General features: G+C 43.3%; 1 protein-coding gene across 10 annotated transcripts in view; it reads left to right on the top strand.

The window, feature by feature from the left end:
* ITPK1 (inositol-tetrakisphosphate 1-kinase) overlaps positions 1 to 18,126 on the top strand; it is a 248,178-nt gene that overhangs the window by 141,653 nt on the left and 88,399 nt on the right. For 9 of the 10 annotated variants that reach the window (XR_006176501.2, XM_065595644.1, XM_065595645.1 and 6 more), the window contains one exon: positions 14,876 to 14,993. Coding sequence is in view for 9 of the 10 variants with exons in the window: in XM_065595644.1 (XP_065451716.1) it covers positions 14,876 to 14,993 (118 nt within the window). In the remaining variant the exon portion in view is untranslated. Of the gene's footprint in view, positions 1 to 3,050; positions 3,207 to 14,875; positions 14,994 to 18,126 lie in introns of those variants that run through there. The other variant, XM_065595649.1, reaches the window with a different exon arrangement.

The raw sequence follows: 18,126 nt of genomic DNA, 5'->3' as shown, positions 1-18,126 counted from the left end.
AGGCCTTCATTTTTAGGAGTATTAAATTTAACCACAAATAAAAATAACAGTGAAAAATCCAAAAATGCATAAAAGGAACTCGCTGTGCTCTCCTCTTCCCCTGCCATTGTTTCTTGGTCATTCAGTGAAGTTAATATCTAATATAGCTTCTCTTTTTGATTATATCCGCTTCTTGCAAAGCAGTGTGACCTCGTGAATATGGCACTGGACTGAGACTCCAGATACCTGGGTTCAGTTCCCGGCTTGGCCAATGCTTTGCTGGGTAACCTTGGGTGAGTCACTTTTCATAGATCATAGGTGGGGCTACAATTTTGTCATGGATATTTTTAATAAAAGTCATGGACTGGTCACAGGCAATAAACAAAAAGTCACGGAAGCCATGACCTGTCCCTGACTTTTACTAAAAACATCCTTGACAAAGTGGGGAGGGAGGAGGGTCCAGCACCCTACCCCCTCCCACCTCCCAGCGGCTGGGAGCTTCCCCCTGCCGCCCTGTGGGACTGGAGCTGGGGCGGGGGGTCCCCCTGCCGCCCTGTGGGACTGGAGCTGGGGAGCAGAGTTGGGAGCTGCTGGGGGACCCCCTGCCAATGCTGAGCAGCTCCAGGGTCCCTCTGCTGCCATCGGCTGGGAGCTGCTGGGGGCTCCCCCCTGCCCATGGCTGCTGAGCAGCTCCGGGGTTCCTCTGCTGGCGGTGGCTGGGAGCTGGATGTGGGGGGGGGAACGGCTGCTCACGGCAGCTCAGCAGTTGTGCGCTCCCCCATCCCCGGAGCAGCTCTGGGGTCCCTTTGCTGCTGCTGGCAGCTGGGAGCTGTGGGGAGGGGGGCATTCGCAGCTGCTGAGCAGCTCCGAGGTCTGCTGCGGGGTTAAGGGGGCGTCCCAGCACGGCTGGGCTGCTCGTGGCGGATGGGCTGCTGCGGGTCCCCAATGTCACGGAGGTCGCTGGAAGTCACAGATTCTGTGACTTCCGCGACCTCCGTGACACAATCTTAGTCCTAATCATAGGGCCAGAAGGGGCCACTGTGATCATCTAGTCTGAGCTCCTGTATGATATAGGCCATGGGGCTACCCTGAATTAATTTCAGTTTGAACTGGATCTTGTACTTTAGAAAAACTTCTGATCTTGAGAGAAAAATTATCAGTGATGGAGAATCCACCACAACCCTTGGTAAAGTGTTCCAATGGTTAATTACCCCCACTGGTAAAAGTTGCACCTTGGTTTTAGTCTGAATTTGTCTAGCTTCAGCTTGCATCTTATTGTATCTTTTTTTTTTTCTGGTGAATTGAAGAACCGTCTGTTATCAAATTTCTGCTCCCCAGGTAGGTACATTTATGGGCTGTGATCAAGTCACTCCTTAACCTTCTCTGTGTTGAACTAAACGGATTGACCTCCTTGAGTCTGTCATAATAAGGCATGTTTTCTAATCCTTTAATCGCTTCCCTTCCCATGCCTCATTTCCCATCTGTAAAATGGGAGTAAGGATACAGACCTCTTTTGTAAAGCACTTTGAGATCTATGGACAAACTATATACAATCTAAGTTGAATTGTTTATTATAAGGGGATGCGTTTGGTTCTTTCCCCCATCTCTGATGATAACTACTATGAGTTTGCAGTAGCTGACTGGAATGGGCTCATAGAGGCACGTTACAATAGTAATACCGAAATGCTTTTGATTAATTGAACTCAAAGCACTTCTCAGATGTAGAAACTGAGGCACAGAGAGGTGATGTGACATGCCTGTGAACAAATAGAAGGTTAGCAGAGCAAGGATCAGCTTGTGTTTCCTGGCTTCTTGTCTAGTGTTGTATCCACTGGACTGTTCTGCTTCAGGGATACAGAGGGTGGAAATGCATCTTAGCAAAGTTCTGAATGATGGTCCATCCCTTTATAAACCAGGCACAGGAACCTCTGGAACATGTGTGTTGCTGACTTAGACACACCCTCTTGTCACTTGCATGTAGGAAGAGCTCACCATGGCCGATGGCACCATTTGTATGCTGCTCACTGTATTAAAATACATACCCAGTGCTTGGCAGGGCAGAGGAGAGTGCTGCCAGTGCTGAATAGCATGCCAGAGAGACTGTTTAGAGAAAGTGCTCTTGTGTCCTCACAGAGACAGAGGAGCGTTTAGGGGAGGGAGCATAGGAGGGAAGCAGAGTGATAAATATCTCTAAATCTATTGCAAGCCATTGAAAATGGACAGAGAAGTATTTTCTCAGGGAGTAATAACTCTTAAGAGTCAGTTTATAGAGAGAGTCAATTTAAAAAGAAATCAATGAACAAATTTTCAATATGTACACTGATGAACCCCACAGCTGAGCTATTTGAGTGTATATGGCTGAGCATACATGAGCGTGGTATTTGTGACCTCCTCGCTATTGCATTCCAAATGGGAATTAGTTTCATTCCCTTGTTGTTCAGTAAATTGGGGGAAGAAACTCTGATGATCCTGAGCAGACCAGTCAGTCAGGTGTTTGCAGTGCTTGATATACATCCTTCCCAGCTAGCCAGTTGTCCTGCTATTGAATATAATTTTCAGGGTAGAAACTGTTACTTCTGTTAGTGCTGTTCTAACCAACTGGATACGATGAACTGGAGAGCAGTGCATCCTTTATGGTGTTATGAGAAGAAATTGGATATGAGAATAGTCTAGATTTGTTACGGCTCTTCAAAAGCTTATAGCATCAACAGCCTTATCTCTGAAAAGAGAAAGGGCCAACCTTCGGTTTACCACACTAGGTGTGTCTGTGGTCCCAGTGATAAACTGCTCCAGCCCAGTGGGTGCACACTGCTGATGGACTTGGAAACCCCTCTGTCTTTCCCTCAGACTACCTCTAAGGTGTGCTCTCTCTTCTCCTCTTAAAACATAACCATTGTGATGGGTCAAGGCCACATGGCTACAGTAAAGTAGTGAGGAACAGGTATGTTAGCCCCAGGCTAAACAAATCCCTGGTACCATGGTAACCAAATGGCAGTTGCTCCAGGTTAATCAAGACACCTGGGGCCAATTAAGATCCTTCTAGAAGGCAGGAGGGACAGCTAGATTGATTGAGACACCTGAAACCAATCAAGGACTGTCTGGAACTAGTTAAAAGCCTCCCAGTTAGTCAGTGCGGTGTGGGTGTCAGGAGCTATAGGAGGGAGCTGTGCTGTTGGAGGAACGAAGTAGTACGAATCCATATCAGGTGCAAGGAAAGAGGCCCTGAGGTAATTGTGAAGAAGATATTGAGTGGGGGCTGCTGTGGGGAAGTAGCCCAGGCAATTGTACACTCCCTATTTCCAAAAAGTCAGCTTCCATAGCTGCTAAGTTTAGGGTCCCTGGGCTGGTGCCTGGAGTAGAGGGCGGGCCCGGGCTCCCCTCCTCCCCTCCCTGATTAATCACTGATACTGGGAGACAACAGAGACTGTGTGAGGGAGGGTTGTTTCTTCTCACCTCTCTTGCTGGCTTATGATGAAAATGGCTCAGTAGACTGTGACCCTTGCCTCTAGAGAGAGAAGGGCTATGTGGAGGGTCACAGTGAGTCTTTGAAGCTAGCAAAATCCGCCAGGAAACGCAGGACCCACGGAATCAAGGCCAGAACTTTGTCACACCATTTAAACTGACTGAAAATGGTGAGGATTGTTCGCCTGCCTTTGAGGGGCTTGTAGCTGAAGAAACAGACCCCAACAACTGACTTTCCACCTCTGCTAGATGTGTTCTTCTACAGATCAGCTGAGAGATGGTGTGATTGGGATCCCAGGGGGAGCACGCTGAGATTGCTTTAATTAGGGCAAACTGCAAAGAATGGGCAGACAATTCCCCCAAACTGGTGGTTATTTTAATACTTAGATTTACCAAGCCAGCAACAAAACAGCTTCTACAATACCTTACTGGTTATCCAGAAGTCAAAAATACAGTTTCCTTAAAGCAACCCAGCGTTGAGCTCCCACCCAGACAGCCAAGGCAAATATGCTGAAGATTACTGAAAATCTTGTTTATCGTATAAAAGTTCTACCAATTCAAGAGGATCGGACACATTACCCCCCAGGTTAATAAATATTTTAGATTTTACCCAAATACACGCTTTCAGCCAGTTTTTATTAACTAAACTAAAATTTATTTAAGAAGAGAGAGTACTGGTTAAAAAATCATTATACATACAGGCACGAATAGAGTTTTTAGGTCAGTTTCATAGTAGAGATGGTGAGCTTTAGAGTTGCAAAAAGTCCTTTCCAGAATTAATTCATTAGGGTATAGTCCAATGTTCAAATATTTAATGTTAGAGTGATCCAGAATGGAACTGGACACTTCAGTCATATTACTTAAACTTCCCCTCATGAAGCTTAAGCAGATGTGAGATGAAAGGATCAAGGCCCAAGATTTCTTTAGATAGATCAGTGGCAGGCTATGATAGCCTTTTGACAGCAGGTGTTCCTTGGGTGAAGAATAGTGTTTTTGAAGTAACCTCCTATTTCCTAAGCATTACTGGTAATTAGCTACATGAATTAACATAAAGCAATTGCCTATCTGCTGCCATTTACAGGTAGTTTGCTATATACATCAAAAAGAAATTAAGACCGTGATATTGCTACTTTCACAGTTCATTTAAATGTTAACATCTTCTTTTGATCTCTGAATTAACATAATAGAGGGATAGACAGGAACTGTTTGGTTTCATTGTCAACCTCTAACAATATACACCTCTACCCGGATATAACGCTGTCCTCGGGAGCCAAAAAATCTTATCGCGTTTATAGGTGAAACCGCGTTCTATCGAACTTGCTTTGATCCACAGGAGCGCGCAGCCCCGCTCCCCCCCCCACCCGGAGCGCTGCTTTACCGTGTTATATCCGAATTTGTGTTATATCGGGTCGCGTTATATCAAGGTAGAGGTGTATATGTAAACACACAAAAAACCCACAAACATTATCTACTAATATGTTGAATCTGGGTCAATATGCCTGCTAGTAGTGTAACCTTTTCTGGCTCTGTGTCACAGCTAGACTTCTGCCCGCATCGTTTGAGTCTGTAAAGGTGTGCTGTGCAGATGGGGGCCCCTGCTGCAAATTGCCCTCCACTGTGTTAGTGATGAGGGATGACTACCGAATGATCTCTACCCATCCTGAAAAAGGGACCTGATCCAGGCTCCAGTGACATCAGTGGAAGTGAACATCTTGGGCAAGGAAGTCTTTCCATTGGCTAGGCTTTGTATCAGTCCCTTTATTGTGGGAGGGTAGAGATCACTAGGGAGTCATCACTCCTGATTAATGTTGCATTCAAGTTTTAGGGCAAAGATGGGAGTGAGAGCTAAAAACTGTTCAGCTGACCTCAGAGACACTATGTTTTGGTGGGTTACTAATTGAATTATCTGTTGGGAGAACAGATCCAGGATGCCTGGTCCTGCTACCATAGTGCCTCATCAGAGGAGTTAAAGGAGCAAGACACTGCATCTGGAACAATTTTAGGCCCTAGAGATTTTTCTAGGCAGAGTAGGACCATTTCAAGTCTGCTGCAGAGATTGATCTAATGTGGAGGGAGTGTTGTCTGATCAGACCTGTCCACAGTCCTTTGTGGTTCCTGTCTGACTGATGGAAGCCTGGAGCAAGAGAGAGAAACCAAGCACCCCCACCAGGTCAGGCTGGGAATACATAGGATCTCTGAATGCTATGGCAATTTAAATGCCGATGCTCCAATGAATGTTTTTTGCTAGCAAAAAATCCTTACGTTCTCTTAGTGAGATGGCCACCCCTGCTCCTACGTTCCAAGCAAAGTTTATGACTCTGACAAGCCAGCGTGTCTGTTTTGTCTTGTGTTAAAAGGCTGTGACTAGAGAAACCTCATTATGTTCTGATTAGAACAGAATACTAACCAGATGCCTGTCTTAACTATACAGGGACTTGGGAAAATTTATTCACTGGAACTCCATTCTAGTTTGACAGATTCAAGATGATCGTGCATGTGGTGGAAGATCCACAGACTTGTTTAATTTGTCCTCCAGAGCCGCTTTTTGTTAACAGATTCTGTTACATCAGCCTTGTGAAAAGCTAAATCACCACCTCTCCCTACATGCAGGTTTCAGTGATCAGTGAGCATTTTAAGTGTATAAACTTTACTTCTGGTTTGGTTTTTATAGTTTCTACTGACTCTCCTTCTGAACCCTCTCACCCCAAACTTTGCCAGGAGCAGCTGGTGCCCTTGTTTCCCTATATTCCTAGACCATGGGCCCTAGCTAGAAAATTTTCTTGTGTTTTCCAGACTTCTGTTCCTGCTGGATCAGTTGCATTCATCAGAAGTCCTCACTTCCAGTGGAACGGCAGTTTTGGGACTTCCTTTGGGTGATAATGCCAGTGGCTTTCTCTGCTAATGGATGGGCAGGCTGAAATTTATCCCTTCTTTACATACACTCCTTCTGCACACTCCCAATCTCCAGCCTGTGCCTTAAAAGTTGCAAGGCAGCAAACTCTTTGAAAGGCAAAAATGATCTTCTGTCTTGGCTTTTGTGTAACACCAGAAAATAAGAGTTATTGAGGAATTAGCGGGAAACAACCAATTTGTAAGTCTAGTAATTTTTTTAAAAGTTGAGCTAAAAATAGTTTAAAATACTACACCTGCTTCTGAGTCCACCTACCAAGGTTTGTGGTTTTACAGACACTTTTTCCCATTTTCTCTCTCACGTTGTAGTGTGAAAGACCTCCCACCCACCCACAGGTGAAATTAACTAAGGGGTCAATCTTGCAAACACATATGTGCATGAGTATCTCACATGCATAAGTGTTTGCAGGATTAGGCACTGAGCACCAGATTTTTGAAGGTATTTAAGCATAGGCGCTGACCCCACCAATCAGCATCTCTCCCTCCCTCCCTCCCTCCCAGCGCCTACCGCCCGCTGCAAAACAGCTGTTTCAATGTGTCAGGAGGCACTGGGGGGAGGGGAGGAGAGTGAGAGCGCAGTGTGCTCGGGAGAGGCCTGGGCGGAGCACCCCCTGGAAGATTAGAAACTCGGCACCTATGTATTTAAGTGCCTGAAGATGCAGATCCAATGAGAATTTGGCACCTACGTTTTTGAAAATCTCAATAGGTTCTTAACTGCATCGTTAGGCAGGCACCTAAATATCTTTTACAAATCTTGCCTTGACTTGCTATTCTGGGAAAAACAATGAAACAAGGTTGCTGTCCAATGCACAGTGAACCAGAAAACCACAGAGGAATATATTTTTTCTTTGAGTTTCTAGTTATCTCCGATATTCCTTATAATCATAGTATGTTTAAAAAACAATCAGAATGTTAAGGTTGATCTTGTCTCCTTAAAAAGCAAAAACGAAGTGTGTGAGTGTGAAGACTGAAGGAAGTACATCAGAGGAGGAGAGTCTGAGCACAAGGCAGGGAGCCAGGAACTCCTGTATTTTAGTCCTGAGTCTGCTGTTAACTTTTTCTGTGGCTTTAGACAAGTTCCTAAGCGTTTCTTTACATCCATTCCCCCTCTTGTAAAATGCTGATCTACTTCACAAGGGTGTAGGGAAGAATAAAGCTTGTGAAAATGGGAAAACACTAAGTATTATTGCTGCCATGGTTAATGTATATGTTATATCGGGGGATTTTGTAAAAATCAAGAAGTTATCCAGATGAAGTAAATGGCTCATCCGCCATCTCTTAGCATCTAACAGCTGATATTTACAGGTATGGATATGTCAATTCACTGTACCCCAGGTCTTTTAAAACAGAATTGTAGTGGCTAATCCTCCCCCTATTACCTTTTCAGCTAAGATGTCAAGCAACCCTAGCCTACCTGTTCCCCCTCCTCCCACCCACACACATGAACCAGAATAAGCATTTCTTCCAGAGCCCTCTGATATAGAACTGGAAATAGTGGGTCTCTCTTTGAATTCCAGTTTCCTTGTTGGTCTCCTGCCAGCAGCAAGCTTGGTACAGAGCATAACTAAATGCCAGGTCTGAAATTTACACAAAGGAGGATCTGCTCAGAAGTCCTTGTTTCTTCTTGTTTGTTTTTGTTTTGTCAAAGATTGTAAGGAGAAAAACATGCACGTTGTCTGGGTCAGGCTGAATTCCAGCCCAGGGATGGAGCCCTTTCAAAATATTGTCGGGAAACCTAAATCTCCTCCAGCTTGTCGCCTGGCCGCTAGTCTGCATTGGCAATAAAATTTTGGTAAAGCTCAGAGAAGGAAATTGCAAGGTCATTTTGTAGAGATGAATGGAAATGAACTGAGGAGACCAGTTGGACTCCCCAAGCTTTTGATTTGTTGGGAGCTGTGATCTGTCTTTATATCTATCTCATAGAACTGGCAGGGACCCTGAAAGGTCATCGAGTCCAGCCCCCTGCCTTCATTAGCAGGACGAAGTACTGATTTTGCCCCAGATCCATAAGTGGCCCCCTCAAGGATTGAACTCACAACCCTGGGTTTAGCAGGCCAATGCTCAAAACCACTGAACTATCGCCTCATCTGTTCCCTTTTTGAAGCTTGTGTGTTAGTAGCCTGCACTCCTGGCATTCTTCCACTCTCCTCACCTGGGAATCGTGAATAGATTTATTTGAAGTTTTTTTCATAAGCAGGGGAACCAAAGTTCATGGCATGAGGACAGGGCTGCTCCTTCAAACTCTAAGGACTTACCACTTTCATTGCATCAAGTTTCAACCTCTTTATTGGATACTCCCTTGCTTCAGTATAGGGTAGAATATACTGCTTAGTTGTCCCACTGTCCATACATACAATGATCCCCATTAAGAGGACAGCATCTGCTAAATAGCTGTTCCTATACAGATGGTGAAATAATTATGAAGATTTTTTTCCCATTCTAAATATATGGGAACACCTGTGGTACCCTCCTCCCCTTTTTTTTTTAAACTTTTCTGTGGTGGTCATTGTGCCTGCCCTTACCAGTGTTTGTATATTAACCACGTAAGTTCGGATTCACGAAAGCTCTTCAGCATGTGCTTACATCCTGTTTACTTCAATAGGACATAAACACATGTTTAAGCGCTTTTGTGACTAAGGATGCTTCCTTAAATCATGGCCATGATGATTCTTGTTAGGTAACAAAGGTCTTTTTTTGTTTTTTACTTTATTTACACAAACTCAGGACTGTCAACTCATCTAAAGGCTTGTCTACACATAAATTTAGACTATGGCAAGTTGGGATGTGAACCTACGCCACGTTAGCCTGCTGAGATCTAACTGTCCATGTGTACCCTGCTAATGTGCGCGAACAGTTTGTTAGAGCGCTTTGACCAGACTCAAAGTGCTTCAAGGAACTGTTATCGTGCATCATCAGGGTGTAAACAGACAGACTGTAGCAAGCTAGTGCAGGGTAGTCACACCCAGTTTGTCACGGTCTAATTGGGTGTATAGACAAGCCCTTGGTTAAATGAGCCATTCCCTCTTGCGAGCCATTCCCTCTTGCAATCTGTGATCAGAGCTCTTTGCCTTCACATGTCTGAGAGCCTCCTATGGCTGGGTGGAGAGAAAAAACATTGCTGGAAGGTATTGTTGAATTCTTCTGAAAATGCCAAGCCAGATGAGCTTTGATAGGAGGAGAAGGAGGGCGGAGCCAAGGTTGGGACAGCTACAAATGTTCCAAATAAAGAAGGTAAATAGATGGGAGATTCTGTTGTGCTTCTTTGAGGTGCTCTTTGACCAATAGGCAAAATGTTAGGTTTAAATAACTGGGTTACTGGAGCTAAACTCATTTTTTCTAAATAAATTTATTGGGCCTGGTCCTGAAGTCCTTAAACAAAACTCCCATTGTCTTCAGGATTGAGCCTGTTGACACCAAACCAGATTGCAAACAATTGCAGCATGGCCCTAATGACACACATGATCCAGTTTGGTCATTTTTAATAAACTCCTGTGAAACTCTTCTAGCATCTCCCTTTGGGCTTATGAAAGGCTCCACAGTCTCCTTTAGCAGACATAAAATGCTGAGGATGGTTGCATTTGGGACAAGCTTTTTGCTGTTGCAGTAAAATGGCTTTAAAATATTATCTTATTGGCATGGAGTCCTGGTGTTCACTTTGAATTCTACTCCATTCAAGAACTCTTTCTGATGCCTCGTCTCTGCCAGTCTGGACAGCTGGCTCTCAGATCTCTAGAGCATGTCAGATGAGGTGGTTGGGGGGAGAGGGCCCTTTTGATTAGACCCCCTTTGTCTAGCCTGCATCGTGACTTTATTTGAAAATCTAACTGCTCTGGTTTTGATAGGAAATTAACTATCCTTGAGCCTAGTGGTGTTGTCAAGGGAAAACCAGCATGCAGAGGTGCATTAGCCACAATACTTCCCCTCTCGCTAGTATGAGAAGATGACTGGTATGTCTTTGCTTTTCTTATACATACTCACTCCTGCCCCTCTATATTATATCCATTAGAGATGCAGAGTTGCTGATGCTTAAACTAGAGAATATCATTTCACAGTGCAACAGGAATGTGCATGGTGCTTGTCAGGTGTCAGAAAAACAACAAGGTCTCTGCACTGTGGAGCTTACAGCCTGAAGGTATGTACACTGCAATTAGACAACCACAGCTGGCCCATGTCAGCGGAGTTGGACTTGGGCTGTGGGACTGTTTAATTGTAGTGTAGACATTTGGGCTCGGGCTGGCGCCCGGGCTCTAGGACCCTGCAAGGTGGAAGGATCCCAGAACCGGGAAGTCTACAGTGCAATTAAACAGCCCCCAAGTCTGAGCCCTGCGAACCTGAGTCAGCTGGCACAGGCTAGCCACAGCTTTTTAATTGCAGTGTAGACAAACCCTGAGAAGTCTGAATTCATTCACACTGAAGTCAATGGGAGTTTTGTCAATGACTTGAATGGGACCAAGATTAAGCTCCAGAAATGATGGGTACACAGCAGAATCCTGGCAGAATATGGTGAAAAGGGCCGTAGGAAAGGGAAATGGACGTGGAAGGGGTTGATGATTAGTGACACATGGGCTATTCAGGGAAGATAGAGAGGCAAAGATAGTGGGGTAGCATTGTACATCCAATAATAAAGTAGACTGTAAAGAAATCAGAAGTGATAGCATGTATCAAACAGAATCAATTTGGGTCAAAATCACTGAGAATGGATTGTTCCAGAGGTTCTATTGGAGTAGTGTGAGGGGTTTGCTATAGACTTCCAGGATCAGATTGGATATAGACCGAGATCTGTGTAATATTATTAGAGAGATACATACCAGCAGGAATTGTCATTATAGCAGACTTTAAATTCCCAGATACAGATTGGAGGACAAATGCTCCTAGGGAGGACTCAGTTATTCATGTTTGTGATAGCCAACAGATTTCTTCATCAAAAGCTCACTGTACCAATAAGAGGTGATGGTGTTTTAGACTTGGTATTGATAAGTAGTGAGGACGTTATAGAAGAGCTGGTTATGGAAAATAACCTTGGATTGTGAGTGAGCACAAGCTGATTTATTTTAAATTAAATGGAAGGATAGAATCATAGAACTGGAAGGGCCCTCGAGAGGTCATCTAGTCCAGTCCCCTGCACTCAAGGCAGGACTAAGTATTAATCAACAACAGGTCAGTAACTAAGGTTTTAAAGTTCAAATGGGAAGACTGAGAAATGAAGGGAATTAGTCAACTGAACTGAAGAGCTCAGGGACTTAAATGTGTAGGAGTTTTGGAATTTATTTAAGTCAAAGGTACAAAAACGATCTGAAATTTGTATCCAAGGGGAAAAACTTGTAGGGAGAAGGGTTCCAGGTTAACTGTATGAAGAAACACCTCAAAAAGGAATTAGGAGTACACAGAGAGCCTATGAGGAATGGAAAAAGGGGTTGATCAGTGAAGAAAGCTACGTCTGGATGGTCAGAAAGTGCAGGGATAAAATGAGAATTGTCAAAAGTCAAGCTGAGTTAGACCTTGCAAAGGAAATTAAAACAAATAGTAAAAGGTTCTTGAGCCATATAAACCAAAAGAGAACAAGAGAAAAAACGGGGCTGCTACGCAGTGAGGATGGGGGTAGAGATTAAGGATAATGTAGGTATGGCCCAAAAACTAAGTGAATAGTTTGCCTTAATTTTCAAAAAGGATGATGATGTACAACATGGGGGCAAAGGCAGGATGTCTAATGAAATGAGTGTATAGAAATAGAATACATTTGAGGTGGAAGCAAAAGTCAGGCTTTAATGTGCTCAAGACGGGGCGACTGGATAATCTCCATCCCAGAATACTGAAAGAACTGACATGTGAAACCTCAAGTCTGGTAGCAAGGATTTTTAATAAATCTATCAAATCGGAGGTGGCATTTTGTGACCGGAGAATAGCTAATGACGTACCTATTTTTAAGAAAGGGAAGCAAAAAAATGATCCAGGCAACTACAGACCTGTTAGTCTGACCTTAAAAGTATGTAAGACTTTAAAACAAATGTTGAAGGAAAGCATAATTAGACATGGAAGTAAACAGAAAATGGGATAAAATGCAACATGGATTTACTAAAGGTAGATAATGCCAGCGTAACTTGATATCTATCTTTGATAAGATAACAGATTCAGTTTTCTTGTCTAAAAAAGTCAATCTGGACTTCAGTAAAGCATTTGACATGGTACCACATGGGAAATTATTAGTTAAGTTAGAGAACTGCCCAGTGTCTCCCTCTTGGTTGGTGATGCTCCGGAATTCAGCAGAGAGAGGAGAGTTTTTTTGTGGGGGTTGTTTTTTTTTTAATTAAGGTAAAATAGTTTGTGTTGCCTTAAAATGTTTCCTCACAATTTTTCAAATAAATCTGTATGCTTGTGTGTGAACATAATGGCACATACAGGCAGCCAACAGGCATGTTAGAGAGGAAGGATGGTCCAGTGCTTAGGGCACTAGTTGAGGAAGGGACCTGGGTCTCAGATAGAGACTCTGGGATTACTGTGGTCGGGAGATAATTTAAAAATGCCCCTTTACATGTTTTATGCTATCGACTCAAAACAAAGGCATGGAGCCAGGCTTCCATTTGGGGAGGCAGGGAGGAGTTTTGTAGTCAGGGCCAGAGTTTGCAAGGATATCGCACGTGGCAGCTGACTAAATGAGAATGTTTGTGATTTGCTATGAAGATATCTCAGCTCCTTTCCCTTTCCAAGTGGTGGTAGACTATTGTACAGTGCCATGCACACGTCTCAGAGCAATTTGTATGGCATTTCTAGGAGACGTATTAAATATGTAAGAAGTGTGTGGTGTCACATAGCATGTGCCAAGGGGCTGTGAAGGAAATCCATTTGCGTGATCCAAGCAATGTGACGGGGCCGCTAACCCAGCACTGGCTCCTCTTAAAGTCTAAAGAATAATCCGTCTGCAGCAAGCAGTGAATTAAATGCATTCATTCAGCAGCAAGCAAAGACTTGTTGGTGTTGAACAAATAACTCACTCTCACCTGCTTAGAACTGGGAGTAAAGTCTGCGTTGGGATCAGATGTCTCCATTCCTTTCACTGTATCTCAGTAGCCAGTGAAGTGTGTCTCCCAGTGCTGCCTTGTGGTACTCCTGAGCGTAATTTGGAGTATTATTTTTTTTCTTTGAAGAATATCCTGTTTAGGTACTTAATTAAACCAGTTATTAATGGAAATGTTTACCATGCATCCACGTAAATAGATGTGAAGAAATGAATGGAGGTTAATGGAAGCTGATTAGGAAATCTCATTAAAAAATAAAGACAGATTTTAGCTTGGAATTACTTGTCCAACTCTGAACGGGGTGAGAGAGAGACTCTCATTAATCACTTTGAGTTTATGGAACCACTGTGGGCAGGCGCATGGCCTCTTGTATGCATGCACATATGTGGGCATGAAAGAGAGATACCTTGAGCATCTCAGATCGCAGTAGACATTGGCAAGAGCTAGTGGGGTATATATAAAATTTCCCTCACAGTAACGAGGCAGCGGTCATGATGTCAGAAATGGGAATTTGGTGCTCGGAGTTTTTCACTACAAAACAACGCGTGGCAGGGAGTCTCAGAGCATAGGTGAGCTGACTCAGGCTCACGCTGCTGGGCTAAAAATAGCAGTGTAGGCGTTAGAGCCCAGGCTCCAGCCCAAGTCCGGAGACCCGGCTAGGAGGGAGGGTCTCAGAACCCGGGCTCCAACCCAAGCCCAGACTCTACAATGCAATTTTTAGCCCTTTGGCACAAGCCCTGCAAGCTCGAGTTGGTCAACCCAGGTTCTGAGACTCGCTGCTGCGGGTCGTCTTTTGCAATACCCCCAATATGAAGCTCACTGGGGGAGTTGCTGTGTTCTCGTAGCTAACGGGCAAGGGAGCATTTGATTAGGGAGGTGGCAAGATGGATACATAGTGCTGTTGCTTTGAAAACTGCATTGTGTTTCAATGAAGTAATAATATCCCTGGCCCTGCCACCTTTTTTCAGTCCTTATCATCTAGCTCCTCACTTGGCAGTCAGTACAGGTAGGGGACTGTAATACTAATGTAAAAGAATGCAGATGTAGTTCTGATCTGCACTCTGAAGTGGACTGATGCCCACATGCTGTTTAAGCTCTTCAGTGTAATGACAAGGTTGGCCCCAATAGCACTGTGTCCTTTTTCTCCTAATGGTTCCTGCCAATACCGCTCTCTGCTGCTATTGTGAGTCTTCGCCACTGGCTCTGCTCTGAATTGATGTGGCTGCAGAGCAGGTTGCAGGGCTGATGAGTCCACAGTTGGATGTCACTGTCTTAAACACTGTCTGGCATTATATTTGTATTCAACAAGATTCCAGTTTACAATGTCAATGACGAGAAAGTCTAGACATGCCCAACAATTACATTTACGAAGTGCCAGCCTCATTCGGAGGAGGAGCTGTAGATTGATTGGGTCCTTAACCTTCTCCTCCAATTTATTTTCCCATGCTTTGGTGCTTTTTATGCTGTCCAGCAAATCTAACAGTAGCCTTTGCTCCATGTTTGTTCTGCAGGAGTATATTGATGCTCACCCTGAAACCATCATCCTGGACCCCCTTCCTGCTATCCGGACGCTGCTGGACCGATCCAAGTCTTATGAGCTTATTCGGCGAATAGAGGCCTACATGCAAGGTAGGCCAGTGACTTTTCATTTCAGAAAAGCATGTTCCTTGCATTGTGGGTGTGACCGGGGTTCTAGGGGGGAGCTAGCTGTGGTCACTCAGGGTGAACTGGAAAGAATGGGGCAGACAATCCCATAAAAGCTGGTGGATATTCCAATACTTAGATTTACCAAACCAGCATAAAACATCTGCTTTATTACCTCACTGGTTACTCAAGTCCAAACAACACAGTTCCCTTAAAGTGATCCAGCCTCAGGCCTCCATCCAGGTATCTATGTCAAACATGATGATTTCTGAAAATCTTATTGCATCATATAAAAGAAAAAGTTCTACCAATCCCAAAGGATCAGACCCATTACCTCCCAGGTTATTGAATATTCCAGATCTTACCCAAATACACACTACAGCCAATTCTTATTAAATGAAACTAAAATTTATTAAAAAATAAGAGAGAGAATATGGTTAAAAGATCAATATACTTACAGACATGATTCAATTCATTTAGGTGCAGATTCATAGCAGAGATGGTGAGCTTTGTAGTTGCAGTGTTCTTTTAGAAATACTTCATAGGTTATAGTCCAATGTCCAAATATCATATTCAGGGTGTACCAGCATAACTGGGACCTTAGCCTTGCGACTCAAACTTCCCTTGGTGATCTGAGATGACAGACCCAAGGATCTTGTATACAATTTCTTGTCTTTTGGCAAGTTAGAGTTCAGAAGGTAATTAGCATGACTTTGAAGGAGGTCCATCACTGGTACTTAGCTATAGAGTTAACATAAGGCAATTTGCTTGTTGTTCCTCCATTCTCAGATTATTTGCTATACATTTCAAAGAGAGATGAATACAGAGATATCCTGTGTTTACAATTCATTTAAATGCTAGGATGTTCTTTTGACCTCTGAATTATCAGAATACAGCATAGACAGGGACTGTTGATTACATTGTCGACCCTACTCATACATATGTAAATGCACAAAAACACAAACATTATCTACCCACATGTCTTTTGAGGGTTATTTATTTTGCAGGATTTTTAACCCTCAATAGCCATGCATCACAATGGGTTTGTAGCAGAAGGAACAGCTGGTTCCTGGAGTTAGGTATGTGAGTGTTAGTAATGGGCAGAGGCTGCAGACACAGTCCTTCATAGCAGAATTGTACTCCAGAATCTAGGCTTTTGTTTTTGAAAGCATGAGAATAGGGGTTTGATCTAAGTTAAACAAGGTGTGTGTTTGATGGGGAGCATATTTATTACTCTGAGCAGCAGCAGAAATGCTGTCTTTTCATGCACACTGGTAAATTGAAATTATTGTACAATCTAACTGCTTGTCATGGGAATACTAAAGCCTACAGTTAGCTCTTGAGCCAACTCCTGTGTGTTAGGATTAAGTCAAGAGTAGCCACTCCTTCTGAGTGCTGTAGAAGTAGCTGTTCCAAGAGCCAGTTGTTTATGGTGTTGAGAAGTTGCTTCTGTAAACTATGTTCCAATGTGACATTTGACTGGTTAATGTTTGCGTCGTCCTATTGCTATCCCAGTTCTCAGGTCAGAAACTTACCCTATTGCTATCTTTTGTATTTTTATGATTTGGGAATTATAGTCATACCGTTTGTATCCACTTTGTCTGGCCATCATCAGCAAGGTGTCTGAAATCGTCCCAAGTATGTAAAAATAGAAATAGGAATTACAGTCTCCAACACACTCTCTTCTTTTCCAGTCTGTTGGAGAAATAGCTTAATTAGTTTTCAAGTGTGTGTGTGAGTTTTAGTTTGTTCTGAAAGTGGGGAGAGGTAGTATTTTTATCTCTTGTGGGAATGAACAGCAGAACTGGTAGAAAAATGGGATCCATTGTTCACAAACACGTTGATCCATTTTTCAGTCAAGAAATGTTGAAGAAAATTTTCATTTTAATTGTTGATTTTTAAAAATGTCTGACTGGCCCTGGTTGACAGTTTGATCTTTCCAGTGGAATGTAGCTGCCACATGTGGGCAGTGCCCCTTCCCTCTGTCTATGACTCTCTCTTAGCTTATCTCATGGATGGCTTTGAATATCATGACTGGGACCTTTAACTGCCCTCTGTATTGAGTGGGGACCCAGCACTGAGAGCTGAGCACCGTGTCGTGTGGTCTTTGCTAAGCAGATGGGTTGCTGCATTTTGTTCCAAGAGGAACTTTTTTAGGGCATGTAGCTTTATTCCTAGGTGTAATAACTAGCAATAATTGAGTCAGGGAGCCACAAATTTGTGGATCACTAAAGGTCTGTATCAGAGAAACTATTTTTTTCCTCCTCTTTATTCAGGGTGTCTAATCTGTTATTCCCTCACTATATTCTTCTGTTGTCTGTTGTGCTGTGCCCTAGAGTTTAGAAAGTTTAAGGCAAGTGTGATACAGCTGTAAATAACATGGAGATTTTAACAGCTGCATCAGCTGCATTTGGGTTCTTCAAATGGAAATCCATTGCAAGAAGACTGTCCTACTATTGAGCTGCAGCTAGGTATTGCCACCGTTAGAGATGTCCAGTTGCATCCCGAGGGAGCTGTGTGATGTACACGGTATTGGGCTGCATCGCCGCCTCAGAAGTGGATGTAAAAGGAAATATAAAGTTGAACATCCATGAAGGTAGAAATGTCATTGTTTTTATGGAAGCCCATGAGCTATAGAATCTATGTACAGTACTAGTTATATACCAGTGTTTTAGCTATAGATAATAATTCCTTTCATGTGTGAATTGCTGTGCTCCCTTTTAGTGTAACTAAAAGTGAAATACAGTGTTTGCCCCTTCAGTTTGCATTTCATTTCAACTCTCCAGACAGTTAGGGAGTTTGATAACTGAGGAATGGCACCATTTAGGCTAAAGGCTAAACTCTTGCTTTGGGTTTATTTTTTCTCACCACATATTCTGTCCATCACCACTCTGATGTGTGTCTAACACAAGATGAACATGTTGTGCTTTGTTGATTCCCAAATAAACCCTCTTTAGCTATGCAACTGCCTGGCTCAGTAAACACATTCTTGATGTATTATACCGTTCTGTAAAAGTAGCTTACATTGCTGGGTCACTTTGCTCTGCAACCTAGGATCAACATTTTCAAAAGTGATGTGATTTTGGGTGTCCAACTTGAGACACCTTATTAGGGGTCT

This window comes from Chrysemys picta, chromosome 4, assembly GCF_011386835.1.
Source record: "Chrysemys picta bellii isolate R12L10 chromosome 4, ASM1138683v2, whole genome shotgun sequence".
Taxonomy (NCBI): Eukaryota; Metazoa; Chordata; order Testudines; family Emydidae; genus Chrysemys; species Chrysemys picta.
Note: the sequence above shows the minus strand (reverse complement) of the source record. Positions and strands in the feature narration are given on the sequence as shown.